The following is a 21,233-nucleotide window of genomic DNA, read 5'->3' as shown; positions in this document are numbered from 1 at the left end:
AGCAGTTGGTTAGCCATCACTACCACTGCAGTGTGATCACAGATTTCCTTATTGTTCTAAATGACTAAAGGTCATGATGATAAATGAGGTGAAAGTGGCATTGGTGATACAGACAGTCCAAGTGAGGGGGCAGGCAGTGGTACTGCTCTGTCTTTGTTAACCCTCGTTCTATTCATCTTTTTAACAGTTGCACTCAGTTAATCAGGTGAAACTTTGATCTTTTGCCCAAAGCATCCAACTGGGTTTGTTGTTCCAAAGGAACACATCCATCAGCTGAAGTCTGTTGTTATTTGTATTATTTGTATCTATTGTAAGGCTGTTATTGCTAAGAATAATGTCATGTAAATTAATGTACACCTATGATCTCTTCATTTATTCTGCATTATAGTGCGCAGTGCTGGAGCAGTAGCTGGACCCAACGGTATGATAATAATAATTATTTTTTTTATGCCTGTCCTTATATTACATGCTAGCAGTAGCAACTAGTCTTCTTCATCACACACTTAAAAGTCCACCTGCGTACAAGTAATTAATTTAAAGACATATTTAAAAACATTTTAAAAGACAAACACACACATAGACATACAAACAAAAAATTGATGTCAGGCCAAATGCTTTAAGTGTACAGTTTGTTTTAGACATATATTTTTTATTGTTGTGTTTCAGCAGGAGAAGCAGAAGGATCAGAGGAGACTAGTATGTCCTCCACACACACACGCACGCACACGCACACACACACTGGTTTGGTCCCCCCACCTCACACACACAGGAGTGCCCCCCCCACACACACATGCACACTGGAGTGCCCCCCCCCCCCCTCCTCACATATACACACTGGAGTGCCCCCCCCCCCCTCACATATACACACTGGAGTGCCCCCCCCCTCCTCACATATACACACTGGAGTGCCCCCCCCCCCCTCACATATACACACTGGAGTGCCCCCCCCCCCTCCTCACATATACACACTGGAGTGCCCCCCTCCTCACATATACACACTGGAGTGCCCCCCCCCCCCCTCCTCACATATACACACTGGAGTGCCCCCCCCCCCCCCCCCCCTCCTCACATATACACACTGGAGTGGTTCCTCCACTTCACACATGCACACAAACTGGAGTGGTCCCCCCTCAAACACACACACACACACACACACACACACACACACACACACACACCTGCGTGGTCCCCCACCTCCTCTCTCACACACATGCACACAATGGAGGGACCATTTATATATGAGCAAATTGACTTCAGATGATTACATGGAGATTCCATCACTGAAAATGTCCCCTATATGTTTGAATGACATGTGTTTTTCTTGTAACTTCATGTCAAGTGCATAATACGAAGTTACAATGAAAATTACAATTAAAAATCATCATGTAGTATGTTTAACAGATTATAGTAATAATCTAGGAAGCAAACCTTTCATAAAACTCTTTCTTTGTTCTTTGTTCAGATCATTTTTCCATTCACATGGATTGATTTTCATGTCTGTCTGAGATGACCTAGAAAGGTTCTTTCTAACAATATGCTGTTGGGGATCTGACCACTTTAAACTGTCTGTATGTCTATTACTTGTATGTCTTACGTTTTTTTGCATTGGTAAAGCTGCTTATTCTGTATCGGTAATTGGTGAGTTAGCTGCAGGTCTTTCACATGTGCTGACCTCACTACACTCATAATATATCTAATTAGTTTATTTTCTGCATAAACCTCCATTTATGACTCCAGAGTCAGTATTGCTCAGTCATTGGTATAAAAGAATTTCATCCGCTCACTTTTGCACACAACCACACATGCATGCATGCACACATGCACATACACACACACACACACACACACACACACACCCACACACACACACACACACACACACACACACACACACACACACACACACACACACACACACACACACACACACACACACACACACACACATATATTCCACTCACTGAATGTGCCGTTTCTTGTTCTGCACTGTCAAGCCCTGCAGATGCCTCAGTAACTTCCTGAGGGGCGCATTTGTGACCAGCGTACAAATTCTTTTGCAGCAGGTCTGTGTGGAGTGAACTGTTGATGCCTTCTGGTCTGCATCAGTGCTCATGATAGATCCTAATCGGGGCTGTTGCATGGCCACGCTCTAGGTTTTGGCAGGGTTAACGCAGGCCCTGGACCATGCACTACAGATTGTCTGTGTTTTGGGGTAACCACTAAGTATCCTTGTACCACTATTACTATGTAGCTATGTTAATGTTGTCCCAGAGAATCTCTACTGTGGTTTATGCTACTGCTGTGCTTGTTGGTGTGTTTGAGCTACAGCTAGTAAATGTACTGGAGGGGTGGAGGACCTAATAACAGCTGCTTCAAATACAGCAGAACAGGAATGTTTGTCATTATTGCCTAGGATGATGTAATGGAGATAGTTGAGGATAATTTAGACCGGAAGGGATTATTTTTTGGAGTTATCGTTTGTGATTTCTATGAAATATTCAACATCAGAAAATATCCAAGTGCATTGACATGAAGGTGTTGGTGAGTGCAGGGCTCTGTTAAGTTCATACTGTGCATAATGTATCTGACTGATGGGCTGCAGTATTGCAGGGTGTCTAGAACAGAATGTCATACATAATGACAATGTTAAATAGCATGGAACTATAGGCTTTTTTTCAGGACAGCAAAAATCTATAAAACAGCAGCTAGCCAAGATAAGCTTTTCCCTCTGGAAGCTCAAATAATTTAACCAAATTAAACAGCCATTAGCTCCAAATAATAGCGTCTAGGGTTGTAAATTATTTGTTAATGTGCTTTTATTGTTTTTTAAACATTAAGGACTCATATTTTGAATAGGTGACATGCTTTTGATAAGTCACCTACTTAAGTATCTGCACATAAACAAATTAGTAGCCACTAAAAGCAGAGAATGCTTTTGCTTCAGCATGACAGTGCAATACTGCCTACTGGTGGTCATATATACACATTGTTTTTCATAGTTATATAGTAGTTTGATGTTATAGTTTAAAAAATACACTGCATTTCTAAATAAAAATGATTAATCTTCAGATAATATGTGCTGAAACCATAGTGAGCCTGCTGTAAATTAATTTTTGAGCACTTTTTCTTGTCCCACTACACAGGCCTGGGGTCAGGCACTGTTGTCGGGGTAGTGGCAGCAATCGTCATAGCGATTATTGGTGCTGTCTTCAGCTACATAACTCATCAGAAAAAGATGCTGTGCTTCAAGGTCCAAGGACGTAAGTTGTCTAACCTAGTGAGAGAATGTATTCTCATTTTGGAGTCCCCAATTCATTTTCACTGCTTCCAGGTTATTTTATCATTGCATTATGAGTTAATAAACTAAACTAATTGTAAAAATAAACTAATCAAATTGGATAAATTTTTTTTAGTTATGAATTGTGCTTCAAATGGTTAGCTGTATTTTCACTAAGTGGTTAGTGGTGCTTTTATATATGCAGTGCTGCTTGAAACATTGTCACTATAAAAAATGTAAATATGAAATGAAGATCCAAATCTCAATTTGTAATGCAGACTTTCCAAATAAGGGATACACAGAAAAAATATATTTATTTTCATTTTTCATTCAACAAAGGTAAGTTCTCTTCAAAATCTGAAAATCTGACAAGTGCAAAAGTATGTGAACTCTTTAGTAGCTTGTGGCGCCTCCCTTTGCAGCTATTACTTCAACCAAATGTCTTCTTTATCCACAAATGGGTCTATCACATCTGCTTTTTGGTCCTTCTCTTTATATGCAGTGTTAACTTTTTTTTCTACTTGGGGCCTGTGATTGAGCCAAATAATTCAGGTTTGGACTAATCTGTCCAGAGAGTGGGCTTCCAGAAAGACTGGTTTGTCCAAGTGCACTCTGGAAAGGTTTAAACAGGCACTTTGACAGGCAACAAAAACTTTGTTCTGTCTTGAGAACAGAAGCTTCCTTCTAGCAACTCTCCCATGAATGCCATATCTTGATTTTTTTGCCTGATTGTAGACGCATGTATGTTTATCCCAGATACTGCCAGAGAAGTCTGCTTGCCTTTGAATTCTTCTTCTTCTGGTGCTTCTTGGTGTAAGTTTTGATGGCCATCCACTTCTGGGCAGAGTTGTGGTGATGCTGAGTGCCCTCCATATTTAAATGAGTCTTACAGTGGATGGATGGAGCTGGAGTTTTTTGTCTTGTAGCTTTCCCCAGACTGATGTCTCCTTTCCTCTCAGCATTGTTGAACTGTGTGCTTTATGCCTTGGCATGACATTGGTTTGATTGATTTCCTTTACCCTTTACCTAAGTGGTTAATTTACTTTTGCACATGCTCTGATTCCATGTTTTATGGAGTCAGCTGGCAACTCATTTTCCTCAAAACAAGTAAATGGAATTGATGAACATAAACCTGACATTTTATATACAAAAACAGTAAGAAAACAATGGTAAAAAACAGAAAACCCTAAACTAGTCAAGAAGTTCACAAGCTTTCAAGCAGCACTGTATGTAAACTAGGGGATTTAGTTGAAAGCTATGCACTTAAAAAGCTATGCATTAAAATTCATCCAGCTATGTATATGTTATCCATATTTTGATAACATCTGGGACATTTTGATTCTGTTGCAACAACTGAATCAAAATTCAACCAACTATGCAGTTGACTAATTGGAAAGTGGTCGATTAACCGTGTTATACCCCTTACGCAGGCAATCCCGACAGAGCAAAAGAGGAGAATGGGACACAGAATGAGCCTCAAGGTGAGACCTCGCCTCAGTTCTGACTACTGATCATTACTGCCTTCAACAATTAAACCAGCACTGTTTTACATAAAATATCAGATCTAGGCCCACATAATAAATTAGAGAGTATTCATAGAGACACTTGCTCTGCCATCCTAACACTTTAATAATTTAGGAAACTCATCTTTGAATGATTATTTTAAAGTGTAAGATGTAGTCACACATTTTATGTAGAATGTTTAGTGTATACATATAGTATGATGTCTACAAACACTGCAGTGATACATCTATGTAACTCATGAGGAGTTTTGTTTGGTTCATTTTGACATGGGAGCTATATTTTCTTTTACAGTGCTCAGCAGCCTTCTTAACTCACCATAATCTTCAGTACAACCATGGAAATAGTTGGACAAGGCCACACAACATGAAGCCGCTGAGAACTGGTTTAAAGAAATTGATGAGACAAAAATGCAAATGGAAATTTCAACAAATGAGATCTTGAAGCGGATTGTAGCAGTCAGAGGATTGGACTGTGCTAACTGGTTCTTAATTGCTTTTAGCCATGTTAACAATTAGCTGCAGTTGAAATAAGAGGGACAGAAATGCAGCGCCTGACCATTATCTAAGAATGCTGATAATTTGGGGATGTGGAGTTTTCCATTAGAGCAATAGCTTTGACATTATAGCTTAAATACATTGACCAGAGAGGTTTCTTATTTTTCCTTTTTGATTTGTCTTTACCTCCAAGACCAAAAGGCCTTTTTCATACTTACACATCCTGCAGCTTGGACTACAGTTTCTGGTACTATTGTACTCATATGACTGTTATACTCTGAATGTAAAATGCATACATGTTGAGTTTGTGTGTGTGTGTGTGTGTGTGTGTGTGTGTGTGTGTGTGTGTGTGTGTGTGTGTGTGTGTGTGCAATCACTTAGCTAGAATATAGATTTTGGGGGAGGAACTTACATTGACACTAAACTATTTTGTTTGTTTTCATATACCATCAATTCTTTATTATTGAACAATCTAATCCCCAAACATGTTTGTTGTTAAATCTTTTCCCACTGACTTAACTATTTCTTAAATTTAAACAAAAAAATTGTGATTACACAAAATTGAGTCCCAATTACGTTTATTTGATAAGAAATTCTGTAAATAAGAATGAAAAATTTCAATAAAAAATTTATTGTATGTGTTTTATAGCTGACTTGTGTGTTCTCTAGGGCTGGGCTATATAGGAAAAAATCTTATCACAATATTTTTTTCATATCAGTCGATATATATCACAATATACATTAAATCATTATTTCTTTTATACTTTTAAGTGAGAAATGAAGAGAAATTAATTTTTTTTATTGTATTTATTTTCTAACATAAGGCAGACAAAGGTATTATAGAACATTATATAAGAGAATATTTGGTCTACCCCAATAAATAAAAGTATATATTAATTGTATCGTTGGGTGCAGGAGGCAGACACCACGACGATTACGGTGCACAATCAACATTTATTGGACACAACACGAAATAGCTTGGTGTGGAGCGCAAGTAGCACACAAACCCTCACTCACGCTGACACGTAGCTTTAGACAAAGACGAGCACACCACACTGCGCGAACACACATTAAATAGGTGAGTTACACAGACCCACGTGACCTCGAGACAAGGCACAGGTGTAACAAACGAACACACTCACAAACAACCCACACCCACGGAAGTACAAACATAGACAACTGCACGCAGACGACATAATGACACGCCCACAGGGAAGGGTCCGGAGCTGTTCCGTGACATTAATACAAAATGCAATCTCAAAGAAATACAGCTGTACTGAGTTCTTTTCCGTGTACAGATTCAAACTCACACAAATAATAATAATAATAATAATAATAATAATAATAATAATAATAATAATAATAAAAATTCTGAGTTAAATCCTCAGTATAAATTCAAAAAGGTTTAAACAAACAAAATTAACATTCATTCCAGTTGTGGTCAGCTAATGCTAAAGCAAATAAAGAAAGGCACAGGAAAGTGCTATTAGTGCAGTACTGTTTCACAGTGCTCTGTGTTTCAGACAAGTCTGCTACAGGTTTCGGGCAAGGAAGACAAGCCTGTCCACTGCGTTAAAGCTGCCCTGTGGCAGGTGACAATATTACCCCCTGTGTTAAAAACCAGGCTTGCCACATCAAGCAGGTCATCGGTTTTCTGATCAGCATACTTTTCATCAGGGCCGGAGTGGGACACTTTTTCAGCCCGGGAGTTTCATGCCCAAATCCGGCCCAAAATTATTTTCCCCTCCCAATCGGTCCAAACTAGTGACTGACATGAGCCGGCCCATCGGAAATCCTCCCGAATTTCCCGATTAGCCACTCTGGCTCTGCTTTTCATCAAGGTATGCCATGACAGTAATCTTGATGTCCTTTGTGAACTGTGTTTTATCTTCAGATGTCGTCAGAATCTGTGTTCTGAAGATATGCATCATCAGCTTGAGGTAGGACACACTCACGTAAGATTCACCAGAGTGTGAGTCAGGGAATTCTAGTGGACTCAAGGCCTCATGCACTGACTCCATCACATCCACATCTTGCCATGAGGGAACCAAGTGCATGGTCTTCTTATCTGCACCTAGTACCTGAGAGATTGCTTTGTTCTGCTCCAACAACCTTCCAATCATTCTCTGACGTGAACCCCACCTGGTGGGGGACTCTGTCACCAGCTTGTGTTGGGGCAGGTGATGCTGTTCCTGGGCAATAGCCAAGTCTCTCTTCTTCTTCCAAGAGAAAGTGAAAGCAGACACCACTTTTTTACACACACCCACAGCTCGCTCCACCCTCTTATCTTTCCCTGCTCTCTCTGAGAAAAAAAGGTAAACAGATAAGTTTAATACAATTAAAGATTTTTGTGCAGAGATGGAAAAATAAATTAAAGATTAAATAAAAATATTTAATATATTAATATTTAATTTAAAATTGATTCATGAAAATGTCAAATAACAAGCAGCATAGTTTTTTTTATAAACCAGTCATTTATTTATGAATCTTAAGTTAAGGATTTAATTGAATATCCATACTCAATATAATTTTATTAGCATCATTTTTATTACTCTTAATAACAAGCTTAACATTAACGTGGGATTTCAAGTTCATTATTCCATCTTTATTTGAGTTAGGCATATACTGTTATTAAAAATTCTGCTCAACAACTTACCTATAGCTGTGTGAAATATATGCCCAAAGCACTAGTCGTTCCCAGTTGTTAAGTGATGTGATTCTTTCTTGAAGTGCTTCTTTCAATCCTAATGCTATGACTTGTATGGTCTTCAGGTAAGTAGGCAGTTTGAAGACATTTGCTTTTCAAATTCCAGTTTTGGTCAAAGAAGTGAGCAGTGAGGCTGATATATCCTTCAGACATGTGACTTGACCACAACTCTGATGTAGTAGCGAAGTATGACATTTTCCAACTCCCTTTTCAATGGTCTCTCTCTGTGTATAGCTGTGCAAGTGCCGTCTGAGAGAAATGTTTACGGACAGGTAGTTGGTAAGGAGGACCGATGATTTTAATTAGCCATTTTCTACAGTATTTAGTGGCATCATGTCCCGTTTTGGCCGGGAAAGTCCCGTATTTTACTGCTCTGTCTCGGTGTCATCCAGTATTTTTATTTTTCTGTATTTTCAGTTTTTATTTTTTTTTAAACATTCATGTGCCGCTGCAAACAGAATTATGTCACTAGCCTCGCGAGAACTGCTACCCAGACTACTGCAGGTGGCAGTTCTCGCGAGGCTAGTGACAGGCACATGAATGCTTTAAAAATAAAAATAAAAATTGAAAACTCGTGGGTTTAGTCACATTTGTAGTTCAAAACATATTTGGGGTGTTTTTTCTTCACTTTTTGCCACTCCAAAGATGTTTTCGTCTCTCCTACAGCCTCGATTGCAGCTATATGCAAATAACAATTATGCAAATTAGGCAATGACGCCATATACGGCAAATGTCCCGTATTTTTAAATACAAAACTTGACAGGTATGCTTTAGTGATCTCACTGTGTCTCTTCGTTTTTTTTGTCATACGGTGGCGCTGGAGAAGCTGGACAATATGGTCTGTTGCGCCGGTAAAACACTGGCCGTTTTATGTGGAGCACACGGACGTAATTGGGGGAGGGGGACATTTCGTTTGTTCTGTATTGGTGTCGCTCACGTTATGCTGTTCTGCCCAGAGACCGTATATATTATATAGGACTCTGGTTCTGCCATTTTCTCTTTCAGTACCACTGCCGGAGTCCTGACGTGCTCGCGCCTGCGGTAACCAAAATATCAGCACGTGCGCCAAGCCACCGCCACGCCCACATTCAGCGCTGTGTGCTTCAACCAATCCTGAAATTGCTTGATCTCTCGTTCAACCGCTTGATTGGTCTGGGCGGCGCTGTTGTCATTGGCTATTGATGCTGTCTGTCAAAACATGGCTGGAATTTAATTTGAACGATTTCTGTCGAATGCGTCTTATATTTCTATCGAGACAACGCTATATCAATATAATTATCGTTATCGTTTTTCGCCCAGGCCTAGTGTTCTCCTTAGCACTAGGAAAATATATATTTTTCTTTCTATTTTTCTTCATTCACAATATCAGTATGGGAAATAACAAACTCTTAAATGTATGCTCCCATATTAATTTGGTTCACCCATCGTTGTAAAACGCAGAGCAAATACGCGTCTTGAACACACCGTTTATGAATAAGGAACCAGTGTCAGTCGGCGAATAAGAAGCTGCGAATATGTAACCGAATCGGATGTTGCGAAAAAGTAACGTCGTGCTGGAAACCTAAAATATTAATTTTTTTTTCTGTACTTATTATTGGGGTTTTCAAAAACATAAGCGTGCCATTTCAACAATAAACAGAAGCGATAGTAGAGAAAATGCAGAGTAAACATCAGCGACCAATCAAACCCATTTGAGTCCTATCCTTACCGTAAATAACATATCAAACTGGTATCTATTTTTGTGAGTAGGAAATGGAAGCACATTTTTGTATTATCGACTGTGTTTCTGGTAAGCGCTCATTCAAGCAGTCGTAGTAAAAGCGGTCGATGTGCAAATGGTTTCTTCACCTTCACGATATTTTGAAAATTTACGGTCTAAAACGTCACTAATGGAGACCTGAGATATTTGACAGGTCCCGGGGATAGTAGGCAAATACAGAGTGAAAGAAGGTAAGAGACCGATTCAATGGAAATTACATTCTAAATGTTTGCAAACTGGCTACCCATCTTATGCAAACAATCTTTTCAGACTTTTTTGTCAGACTACATTACACATTGATTTTGTGAACTGGCCTTTGTCCTTTAAACTTTCCTGTCAGCTTCCTGCTAGGAAATTTAGAGTGGAATTTAACCCGTCAACTACTGCATGTCTTAAAGGAGAACTGTATAGCTCTCCTGATGGAATCTATAAACGTAAGGTACGATCTGTTTGTGTCAGTTCCTGCACCAAATCTTTACAATATACCGTGTAATCATAATCAGCACACTTTTTTGAGATGATGAATGAATATTTGCACAATTAGGTTACAGTCGCTTGGATTATTCGTCCTACTCATCCAAAGCCAATGTCTCTCAAGTGCTGCAACTCCCAAGCCCAACTTTGTTCTTATTATGGTTGATGACCTTGGCATAGGGGATGTTGGATGCTACGGGAATGATACGATCAGGTGAATGAACCTGGTGAAAGAACATGGATTCTGATTTGCAACATTACCATTTCTGTGCTGTAATATGATTGTGTGTGTCGCTGAGTTTCCCCCAGAACCCCAAATATCGACAGGCTGGCACTGGACGGGGTGAAGCTAACTCATCACATCGCTGCTGCTCCCCTCTGCACACCCAGTAGAACTGCATTCATGACGGGGCGGTATGCTTTGCGCTCAGGTGCGTGTCTGTTATGATGCTCCCCTTTTTATTCTTTCCAAGCAGACCAAATGCACATTTCTCATATATATATATATATATATATATATATATATATATATATATATATATATATATATATATATATATATATATATATTAGTGCTGTCAATTCCAGGTGCCGCGATTAAAAGTTCTCACCAGGATTTTGCTCAGGCTTCCTGGATTGTGTTGATTCACCAGGATTCTGCTCAAGCTTGCTAGATTTTCTAATTAGCAATCCAGGTAAAATTAGTGGAATCAACACAATCCAGGAAGCCTGAGCAAAATCCTGGTGAGGACTTTTAATCGCGGCACCTGGATTTGACAGCACTAATATATATATATCTCAAAAAAAATAAAGGGAACACTCAAATAACACATCCTAGATCTGGATGAATGAAATATTCTCATTAAATACTTTGTTCTGTACAAAGTTGAATGTGCTGACAACAAAATCACACGAGACATGATGTCCCAGATGTGCTCAATCGGATTCAGGTCTGGGGAACGGGCGGGCCAGTCCATAGCTTCAATGCCTTCATCTTGCTGATGAACTGCTGACACACTCCAGCCACATGAGGTCTAGCATTGTCCTGCATTAGGAGGAACCCAGGGCCAAAAGCACCAGCATATGGTCTCACAAGGGGTCTAAGCAGAGGCGGTCTTTGCATAGAGGCGTTGCTAGGCAATTGCCTTGGGCCCCTCCCACTGTAGGGCCCCCTTGTCTAGCTAAAGCCAGGTTCACACTACACGACTTTTCAGTCGTCAGGTTTTTGTGCCGTTCGCACTACACGACTGGTTGTGCTGTAATCGCGAGTCTCTCAGTTGTTGTGGCTTTCACACTACATGACTGATCGGCGACGCGGGCTCACGAATTACACGACTTGGGAATCGCCGACTCATCTGGCTGCCGTCCAAAAACACGAGAACACGAAAACGAAACACTCGCGAGAACCAGCAACACCACGAAGAAGATAAAAACAATGTACATGTACTCCACATTTTCGTTATTATTATTATTTTTTGTACCGTTTAACCACTCCATAGTCCCAAATTGCCAGAATTATTTCATCTCTCCGTTGCAGTGAACACAGATATAGTCAATCGCACTATTTCTCCAGTGCTGTCACAGTAACTTAAACACAGTGTTGTAGTAAAGTTGTATGAAGCTAGACGCTGCTGTTGACTCTCAGTCGCCGACTGGGCTACATATTAAACATGCTAGATATCTGCCGGTCGTCTGCGATGAGTTGGCGACCACTCGGCGACGGCTCGGCGAGCGTCTTTCAGCAGTTCACACTACACGACTGAGCGAGCGCCGAATGATCCCCGATTTGCCTCCGACCACAGTTTCTGTCGGCGATCTACAAAAACAGTCGGCGACTGAAAAACCAGCCTAAAATCGTGTAGTGTGAACCTGAACTTATTTCTCGCATATTAATGTTGATGGGCCCCCTAGCTAAATTCGCCTTGAGCCCCCAAATTGCTAAGTCCGCCACTGGGTCTAAGGATCTCTTCTCGGCACCTAATGGCAGTCAGGCTACCTCTGGTGAGCACATGGAGGGCTGTGCGGCCCTCCAAAGAAATGCCACCCCACACCATTACTGACCCACTGCCAAACCGGTCATGCTGAAGGATGTTGCAGGCAGCAGATCGCTTTCCACGGCGTCTCCAGGCTCTGTCACGTCTGTCACATGTGCTCAGTGTGAACCTGCTTTCATCTGTGAAGAGCACAAGGCGCCAGTGGCGAATTTGCCAATCCTGGTGTTCTCTGGCAAATGCCAAGCGTCCTGCACGGTGTTGGGCTGTGAGCACAACTCCCATCTGTGGACGTCAGGCCCTCATACCATCCTCATGGAGTCGGTTTCTAACCGTCTGTGTAGACACATGCACATTTGTGGCATGCTGGAGGTCATTTTGCAGGGCTCTGGCAGTGCTCCTCCTGTTCCTTCTTGATTCACAATCAGTGTTGCTTCCTAACTGAACAGGTTGGTTTCACAGAAGTGTGGCTGACTTGGAGTTATATTGTGTTGTTTAAGTGTTCCCTTAATTTTTTTGAGCAGTATATATATATATATATATATATATATATATATATATATATATATATATATATATATATATATATATATATGTGACGGGCAGGTGTGAGCAACAAAAAGGAAGCGATCACGCCAAGTCTCAGGGAAAAAGGGTGGTTTAATATAAAGTGTGCAAACCTAAAACCCGTGCAATAGATCCGAATTAAGGATATAATGACCAGCGGTCAACTGGTACAAAGACAAGACATATATAGACAGACAAACGACCATCAGGTGGGAACGGATCACGGGCTCCGCCCACCTGAGGGGCGTACACGACGTCACAAAACAACAACAACACAGCCGCTGTGGACAGAGGCGGCCGGTAGGGGGCCGCCTCACCGTGACAGACCCCCCCACCAAGCCGCACTCCCCTCCACTGGGTGTGTGGCACACAGCGGCTGCACAACAACACGAAGGGGCAGGAAGGCAAGGACAGGCAGGGACACACCTCCTGCAGTCCACGAGCTGAAACACAAAACACATAACATTAGTCAGCTCACCTCCCTGGGCGGGACCCTGGACCGACTGGGCCGTCAACAAGACAAAACCACGCCCCGGTCGGTCACAGGGCCCTCACGCCCTAACCGGCCTTAAGCCGCATAGCCCCACAGGTGCGAGGACGGCGGGCCTCGGCTCCTTGTCCGTCCGGGGTGTATGTGTGTGCAGGTTACCTCCCTGGGGCGTGGCTACGTCACCTCCAGGACCCCGTGGAAGGGTCTCCGTCCTGTGCAGGAGCTCTTCAGACCGGAGCCCCATGGTCCCCAAACATCCGGGGGCCCCAGCCCTCTAGGGAGGGGCTCTTTCCGACCGGGCTCCGGTCACCCCACAACATAAGGGGGCTCCTGCCAGCTGGAGACCCCCACAAGGTCCAGGGATGCCACGATTCAACGCCAGGGAGAAGCACCTGCACATAAAACACAAATGCACACACACACCCACACACACCAACACAGAACACAAACGCGCACTACCCTGATCTCCCCTCCAGGGGGGAGGGGTCTCCATCCTAACTCAGGAGAACCCCCCATTTACCTGGTCAGGGCCTCCCTCGGGAGCGACGCCCTCCGTGCCACTCCCCGTGGCACGGGACCACAGCCGGTCCTCCCCCAAACACACATTCAGGGGGAGGAGCATGCGTGGAATTACACGCAAACATTAGACAACACGTTAGGACACAACATGCACACAAAGACTCGACAAACAGAACTTAGTGCGCAGACACTGAACGAACGGGACCGATACTTGCGTGCACTACACATAAACGACGGTGACGCGCCGCTCAGAGTCGCAGTCGCTCCCCACATAAAACACATGACACACGGGGAGCGAGGCGACAGTGACGAGCGGCGACCGCGTCACACACACAAAACACTTTACATATAACAAACGCGCACGCACACAGATCCTCACGTCCGTTCACCTGGACACACTAACACCACACAAGACGAAGAGCTTACCAGGGAGACTGCCTTGGTCCTCGCCGTGCCACAAACAACACGAGCACGGCGGAGCTCTTCCAACAAACAAACGACAAACACGAAGAGTTTTTTCCCAGGGCAGACAGCCCTGGTCCTCGCCGTGCCACAGACAACACAAAAGCACGGCGGAACTCTTCACAAAACACCACGCAGACAAACACTTACCACGAGACATGACCACGAACGAAGGAGAAAGTAAAGAGACTCTGCGGCTTCCGAAGGGTGGCTGGTCATTCTGTGACGGGCAGGTGTGAGCAACAAAAAGGAAGCGATCACGCCAAGTCTCAGGGAAAAAGGGTGGTTTAATATAAAGTGTGCAAACCTAAAACCCGTGCAATAGATCCGAATTAAGGATATAATGACCAGCGGTCAACTGGTACAAAGACAAGACATATATAGACAGACAAACGACCATCAGGTGGGAACGGATCACGGGCTCCGCCCACCTGAGGGGCGTACACGACGTCACAAAACAACAACAACACAGCCGCTGTGGACAGAGGCGGCCGGTAGGGGGCCGCCTCACCGTGACAATATATATATATATATATATATATACACTTACAACTACTTACACCACTTTTTATTACTAGTGGTCTCTTAATGATCAGGAGTGGACTAATAATCTTGAACAAAAAATGTGATTAAATCTTAGAGCTCCTGCTATCCATCATTCACACGCATCACTGACATACTGAAGAAGTATGGCATGCACACAATGTGGTACTTCATGCTCATCTTAAAATGGATTTGTGTCAAAGGTCTTGGCAGTACAGGGAGAGTGCAGGTGATTCTCTTTCTTGGAGGCTCAGGAGGACTTCCTCCCAATGAGACTACTTTTGCCAGACTTCTCCAGAAGCAGGGTTACACCACAGGCATTGTGGGTGAGGCACTCACTGCAGATCGGTTAGTTCTGAGTTCTGAGGTTGCATTTGTCATGTTTCTTGGATCATGATCAGTATGAACTTTTCTGTAGGTAAGTGGCACTTGGGTGTGAACTGCAACAGCAGGCACGATCATTGCCACCACCCCAACAACCATGGCTTTGACTACTTCTATGGCCTTCCCTTTACAAATTTTAATGACTGCAAGCCTGGGGAAGGCAAGGATGTGCTAGCAGATCTTCAGGTGGCACTGTGGCACTTGTCCATGGTAGTGGGACTTGGCTTTCTGACTCTGGTTCTGGTAAGGTTCACCGGACTTCTGGAGGTGGGTGTGAAGCTGCTCATAACTCTGGCAGCTCTCTGCCTCCTGGGCTTCATGGTATGGTATGTTCCCCTTGGGCTTCTGCGGACCTGGAATTGCATCATCATGAGGAACCATCAGGTTGTCGAGCAGCCCATGAACCTTGACACATTAAACCAACGGCTTATGACAGAGGCAGAGCAGTTTGTAGAAAGGTGAGTTCACACCAGTCACCAGAAAGTTTCCTTGAAATGGCCTGAGGCCTGTTTGTGGTCAGTAAATACAGTATTTCAGAGATCTCTCATGGTGCCTTATACACTAGCATCAGAATGCAGAAATTCTAGGTATCTCTAATTATTGTATGGCTCAATAATAATGACTTTTTTCCGATAAATGCCTTTAAAGATTGATTGTTCTTCATTATTTGTGTACTTCTTCACTGATATGAATGGTACTGCCTGTTGGGAAAACTGACTATTGAGATTTCAATAGTCAATCCATTTAAATGTTAATTAACACATTTTAAGGGTTTGAGAATCAGAAGGCGACATATTTTATAATAAAGTAAAAACAGAAGTACAAAATATTTGTCAGAACATATGGCAGAACTGATCATATACAGCAGCAAAACGCATGCCTATTTACTTAATCATCCCTGTTGCATTTAATAGTGGAATGTTATGTAAATAAACTTCACGTGAAGTGTAAGTAAGCATGTGAAATTTTTTTTTGCTGTATTCCCACACAGAATGTACTTTGCCTCAAGGAACATGGTAACTGTGATCCACCTTTATAAATACAAATGCACACTTTGATTTATGATTGTAGGAATCAGAACAGGCCCTTCCTGCTGTTCCTTTCACTGGCACATGTCCACACACCACTGTTCACATCTAGGGATTTTTCAGGGATGAGCAAGCATGGTCTGTATGGTGACAATGTGGAGGAGGTGGATTGGATGATAGGTGAGACAAATCTGTTGCCATGTGTTAGTTTATTCTGCCTTTTGCAGACAACCTGGATTTACTCTTTCTGTCATTCTCTACACATTGTTCAGCGGTTTAAGCACAAGCAGATGTCTCCATGTTTGTGCCATCATTAGCCATGCCCTTTGATGATTGATCCACAGTCAGTTGTATTTTGTCCTTTGAGGAAATATCTTTGGATGCTGCTGCTTCATGTGTTCCTCCTACAGGCAGAATGGTGAAGACTATTGAAAGCCGTAACCTTTCTGAGAAGACCCTTATGTACTTCACCTCTGATCACGGAGGTCATATTGAAGACTCAGACACTCGAGGCCAGAAAGGGGGTTGGAATGGGGTCTATCGAGGTAACGTGAGCAAGATCAAATTTTTGATCATTGGGGTCAGACTGTGACTGCTAACAGCAAGCACTTGTGGAGTCACAAATTTAAAAAACAAATTGTCAAAATAAATACATTCTTTATCAATTTTTCCATTTCTTCTCTCATGTATATAGTCTTGTTTTGTGTAATTGCTTTAAAATACACATATTCATCTTGAGTAGTCTCTAATTTCCTGTGCTATGAAGGATGATCTTTGTCAGCCACAGCAATCCACCAGTAGAGTCTTTTACGGCAATGTTTAACCATTTGGTTCATTTTTTAGCCAGGATAAATTGAACAACAGTTGAAGGTCAGCAGGTCTTAATCAAAATTCACCTTACTTTATTCCCCTTTTCTCTAATCAGTTTATTTAGAGCCCAGTTGTCTGGGCTTCCTGGTATCAACATGAACTTTTTACATGTTAATGAACTAATTCATTATTTAATTATAAAAGAAAAACTAAATGCAGGATAATTAGATGCGCTATTTTTGACATTTATCAGATTGTTCAAAACAAATTTACAATACATGTTTAGCTCAGATGTTTGAGCAGTGTTGCCAGTCTTTACAGCAAATGTTTTCACAAATTAGATTTTGCACTTTTCCCTGCTTGTGGCTATTGTATGTAACAGCTTTTTCACATATTTCTCTGTGTCAACATGCTTTTACAAGACTGCTCATGGTAGTTAAACAGTGTAAGACAAAGCAGTAAAAGATTCATTGAAATGTTGATTTCCAGAACATATTTCAATGGCTTTTTAAACTGGGGAAAGGCTACCTGGAGATCATTTCCAGGGTTTGTTTTGCATTTGTTCTTGTAGGTGGGAAAGCCATGGGGGGCTGGGAAGGGGGCATCCGTGTGCCAGGAATATTCCGCTGGATCGGGCGTCTGCCCTCAGGCAGAGTTGTGGAGGAACCCACGAGTCTGATGGATTTGTACCCCACGCTGGTGAAGCTTGCTGGGGGAGAACTGCCTCAGGACCGGTGAGAGGAAATGGTGATGATCCTAGATTAAGTACTAGTGGCATTTTAAAGTGCATCATAATTAATAATTTTTCCAGTTATCTATAAATGAGGTTGCATCTGATCTCATTCCTGAGTTCTGGTTCTTTTCACTTTGTGTGGTTAACTGCAGGGTTTTTTGCATTACTGCAAGTCAGCTTGTGTTAATCATTTACATCTCTTACATGTGCTGCATCTCTTGTAAATGCAAGTTTGGAGATCCAGTTGTGTTCCTCAGTATGAAACTGTTGTATCATAATATTACTGTATAAAAATAAGGTACAATTGCTGGTCTTGGTTTGTATGTGTACGTGTGTGTTTTCAGAGTTTTGGATGGGCATGACCTAATGCCGCTACTGGAGGGGAAGACTGAGCGCTCAGAGCATGAGTTCATGTTCCACTACTGCGGCGTGTACCTGAATGCTGTGCGCTGGCACCCTCCAGACAGTGAGTGTCAGACACATACACATACTGACGGACTGTAGGTGGTATTTTCAGATATGCACACACATACACATATATATTTACACTCACCGGCCACCTTATTAGGTACACCTTGTAACGGGTTGGACCCACCTTTGCCTTCAGAACTGCCTTAATCCTTTGTAGCATAGATTCATCAAGGTACGGGAAATATTCCTCAGAGAGTCTGGTCCATATTGACATGATAGCATTACATAGTCCATGCATACATCCATGATGCGAATCTCCCATTCCACCACATCACACACATCCACCAGAGGTGCTTTCTTGGAATGAGATCTGGTGACTGGAGGCCATTCAATTACAGTGAATGCATTGTTTGTTGTAACGACTGGTTATTTGAGTTACTGTTGCTGTTCAGCTCAAACCAGTCTGGCCATTCTCCTTTGACCTCTGGCATCAACAAGGCATTTGCGCCCACAGAACTGCCACTCACTGGATATTTTCTCTTTTGTGGACCATCTCTGTAAACCCTAGAGATGGTTGTGTGTGAACATCCCAGTAGATCAGCAGTATTCTAAAACCATGCCATGTTCAAAGTTAATTAAATCACCTTTCTTCCCCATTCTGATGCTCGGTTTGATCGTCTTGGCCATGTCTGCATGCCTAAATGCATTAAGGTGCTGCCATGTGATTGGCTGATTCGACATTTGTGTTAATGAGTAGTTGGACAGGTGTACCTAACATAGTGGCCAGTGAGTGGATTTCTTTTTTTCTGGTTACCCCAAAAATCAAACCAAGAGGGTCAGCAACTACTTGGCATACTAGTGGATCAGTAGCAGTCAGCAGAGGATTTGAAGTCTTTGATCTTACTTTTCTTCTCAGGCAATTCAGTCTTCAAGGTGCACTTCTTCACACCCAACTTCTTCCCTCCTGGAGCCATAGGCTGCTACCACACTAAGGTGTGCATGTGTCATGGCGAGTTTGTCACCCAGCATGACCCACCGCTCATGTTCGACCTGACCAGGGACCCATCAGAGAGCGCTCCCCTGACAGGAAAAACAGAGCCCCGCTATGCAGAGGTGCTGCAGCGGGTCCAGGAGGCTGTGGAGATACACCATCAAACGCTGAGTCCCGTAGAAAGTCAGCTCTCCTGGAGCAACGTTTTGTGGAAGCCCTGGCTGCAGCCATGCTGTGGTACATTCCCATTTTGCTCCTGTTCCGAGGACAACTCCACCTCCATACACACAACATAAGGCAATTCCAAAGCTATATATTTTATACCAGCACAAATTTTCTTCAGGTTTTCAGATGATGTAAACAGTATTGAACAACACCTTTCCAGGATTTCAGAAAGGTTGGAGAGTTGGAAGAATTTAACATGCTCTTTAATAAAGTATGAGCTTGGCACCTATTATCGACCACCTCCCCTTCAGTTAGACACTCAGAGAGATTTAGGACATATCTTAAATATGAAGTATGGTTAAGTTGGCTTAAAAAAATTTAATTTCTTATTATTATTCCACTTCAAAAATTTTGAAGACACTTTGTCTACAGTTTTATAGGTAGAACCATCAAACAAGAAACCTTTGTTCTATTCTTGAAAGAATTGCCTGGGAATTTATAGTGATCCCTTGCTTCTATCATTCTTTTTCATCCCTCTATATCATCACTTTATCCCATTGACATACATGGGCATTTTGTCAAATGTCACCTCTATCACTATCTTCTTTATCTTTTAGCTTTTCACCCATTAGCTTCAATAAATTTTTTTAAGTGTCTTTTTGCTCCTATGTATATGATATATCCACCAAAAAAAAAAATAATAATAATAAAATGTGTATACATATATATATATATATATATATATATATATATATATATATATATATATATATATATATATATATATATATATATATATATATATATATATAGCATGTCTGCTCTAATAGAATAGCTAAATTAAAGATAGAGTAACTAAATATGTTGTACTCATTGAACTATTAGGTCCAATTGCGCTTCATACTGATAGCACTCAACTAACCACGCCTCTATCATTTCATTCATCCCTTTATCCTTCCATAAGAACCCATTGATTTTAAACTGCTGTAAAGCTGCAAACACAGAACACAGAAAAACTAGACCCTCCTGGGAACTATTACACAATTTTTCTCAGTTAACATAGACAAGGTTTTAAGTTAAAGTTTCACAAACTTTCTTTCTAGTTTTGATACTGCAGAAGTTGGTATCCATGGTCCTGCTGCCTGGTTTATTTTTACTGGATGACCTTGTTTTGTTCCCTTATCCAAAACAGATGAGCATTAGCTATCAAGATATTTATGGTGATTGCTAATTTGATTCTCTAAATTGATTCACCAATTTTCCATTGCTTTGTGGTGTCAGTAAAAGACTTTTTTCCATATAACCTTAACTGCCAAGTTTAGGAAAGCATTCAATTATTTTTGTATTGGCTTTATCTCAAAGCAGCATTACAGATTTTTCAGAAAATCTCTTTAGGAGTGTGGAAGGAACCTCAAGATGTGCCAAGACTCATCCTTCTCTGTTCAATGCTGGATAGAACTGCAGGAAGAACAAAACCATAAATAAAAAACAAACACACAAGAAAAGTAGAAAACAACAAAAGGACAAAAAGCAGGGGGGATTGCATCAACATTAGTATTTCTCTGTCAAAAAGGATTACGACAGCAATGTAAAATATGTTGACCATACATGAACTTTTTCCTAAGGTCATGCTGTCTAAGTTATTCCATACACAAATAGTATATGCTATCATGTGGTGTGAAATTGTGGAAATAGTAAAAAGTAACACAGAATGTTGGGCAGGTAGGTAGTTGTCCAGTCTGGATTTTGTGATTGAGTGTGTCCCATCTAGATTGAGACATACTCTGAGTTGGTACAGGATCAAGGAAGGAACTGTTATCCACCCAGATACACAGTAAAACAGATGACACTAGTCACTGAAGCACCGCACCAGGTGTACTCCACAGCTGCAGCTAACATTTGTT

The 21,233-nt window shown here is 41.7% G+C and overlaps 2 protein-coding genes across 5 annotated transcripts in view; both read left to right on the top strand.

Annotated features, from left to right (window-relative positions):
• Positions 1-5,941, top strand: part of LOC143512096 (uncharacterized) — a 42,846-nt gene extending 36,905 nt beyond the window's left edge. For all 4 annotated transcript variants that reach the window (XM_077002010.1, XM_077002013.1, XM_077002011.1 and 1 more), the window contains 5 exons: positions 389-421; positions 667-696; positions 3,144-3,260; positions 4,708-4,758; positions 5,093-5,941. In XM_077002010.1, the coding sequence (XP_076858125.1) occupies positions 389-421; positions 667-696; positions 3,144-3,260; positions 4,708-4,758; positions 5,093-5,121 (260 nt within the window). In that variant the 3' untranslated portion in view covers positions 5,122-5,941. The remainder of the gene's footprint in view (positions 1-388; positions 422-666; positions 697-3,143; positions 3,261-4,707; positions 4,759-5,092) is intronic.
• A 3,200-nt stretch (positions 5,942-9,141) lies between these two features.
• Positions 9,142-20,011, top strand: arsh (arylsulfatase H). Its single transcript, XM_077002003.1, has 11 exons — positions 9,142-9,952; positions 10,102-10,200; positions 10,306-10,449; positions 10,545-10,666; positions 15,011-15,133; positions 15,226-15,649; positions 16,263-16,399; positions 16,630-16,764; positions 17,601-17,763; positions 18,107-18,228; positions 19,090-20,011. The coding sequence occupies exons 2-11, from the start codon at positions 10,181-10,183 to the stop codon at positions 19,458-19,460; spliced, it is 1,761 nt and encodes a 586-aa protein (XP_076858118.1). The 5' UTR covers positions 9,142-9,952; positions 10,102-10,180; the 3' UTR covers positions 19,461-20,011.
• The last annotated feature ends 1,222 nt before the right edge of the window (positions 20,012-21,233 follow it).

Source organism: Brachyhypopomus gauderio, chromosome 4 (assembly GCF_052324685.1).
Source record: "Brachyhypopomus gauderio isolate BG-103 chromosome 4, BGAUD_0.2, whole genome shotgun sequence".
Taxonomy (NCBI): Eukaryota; Metazoa; Chordata; class Actinopteri; order Gymnotiformes; family Hypopomidae; genus Brachyhypopomus; species Brachyhypopomus gauderio.
This window is presented reverse-complemented; position numbering and strand designations above follow the sequence as displayed.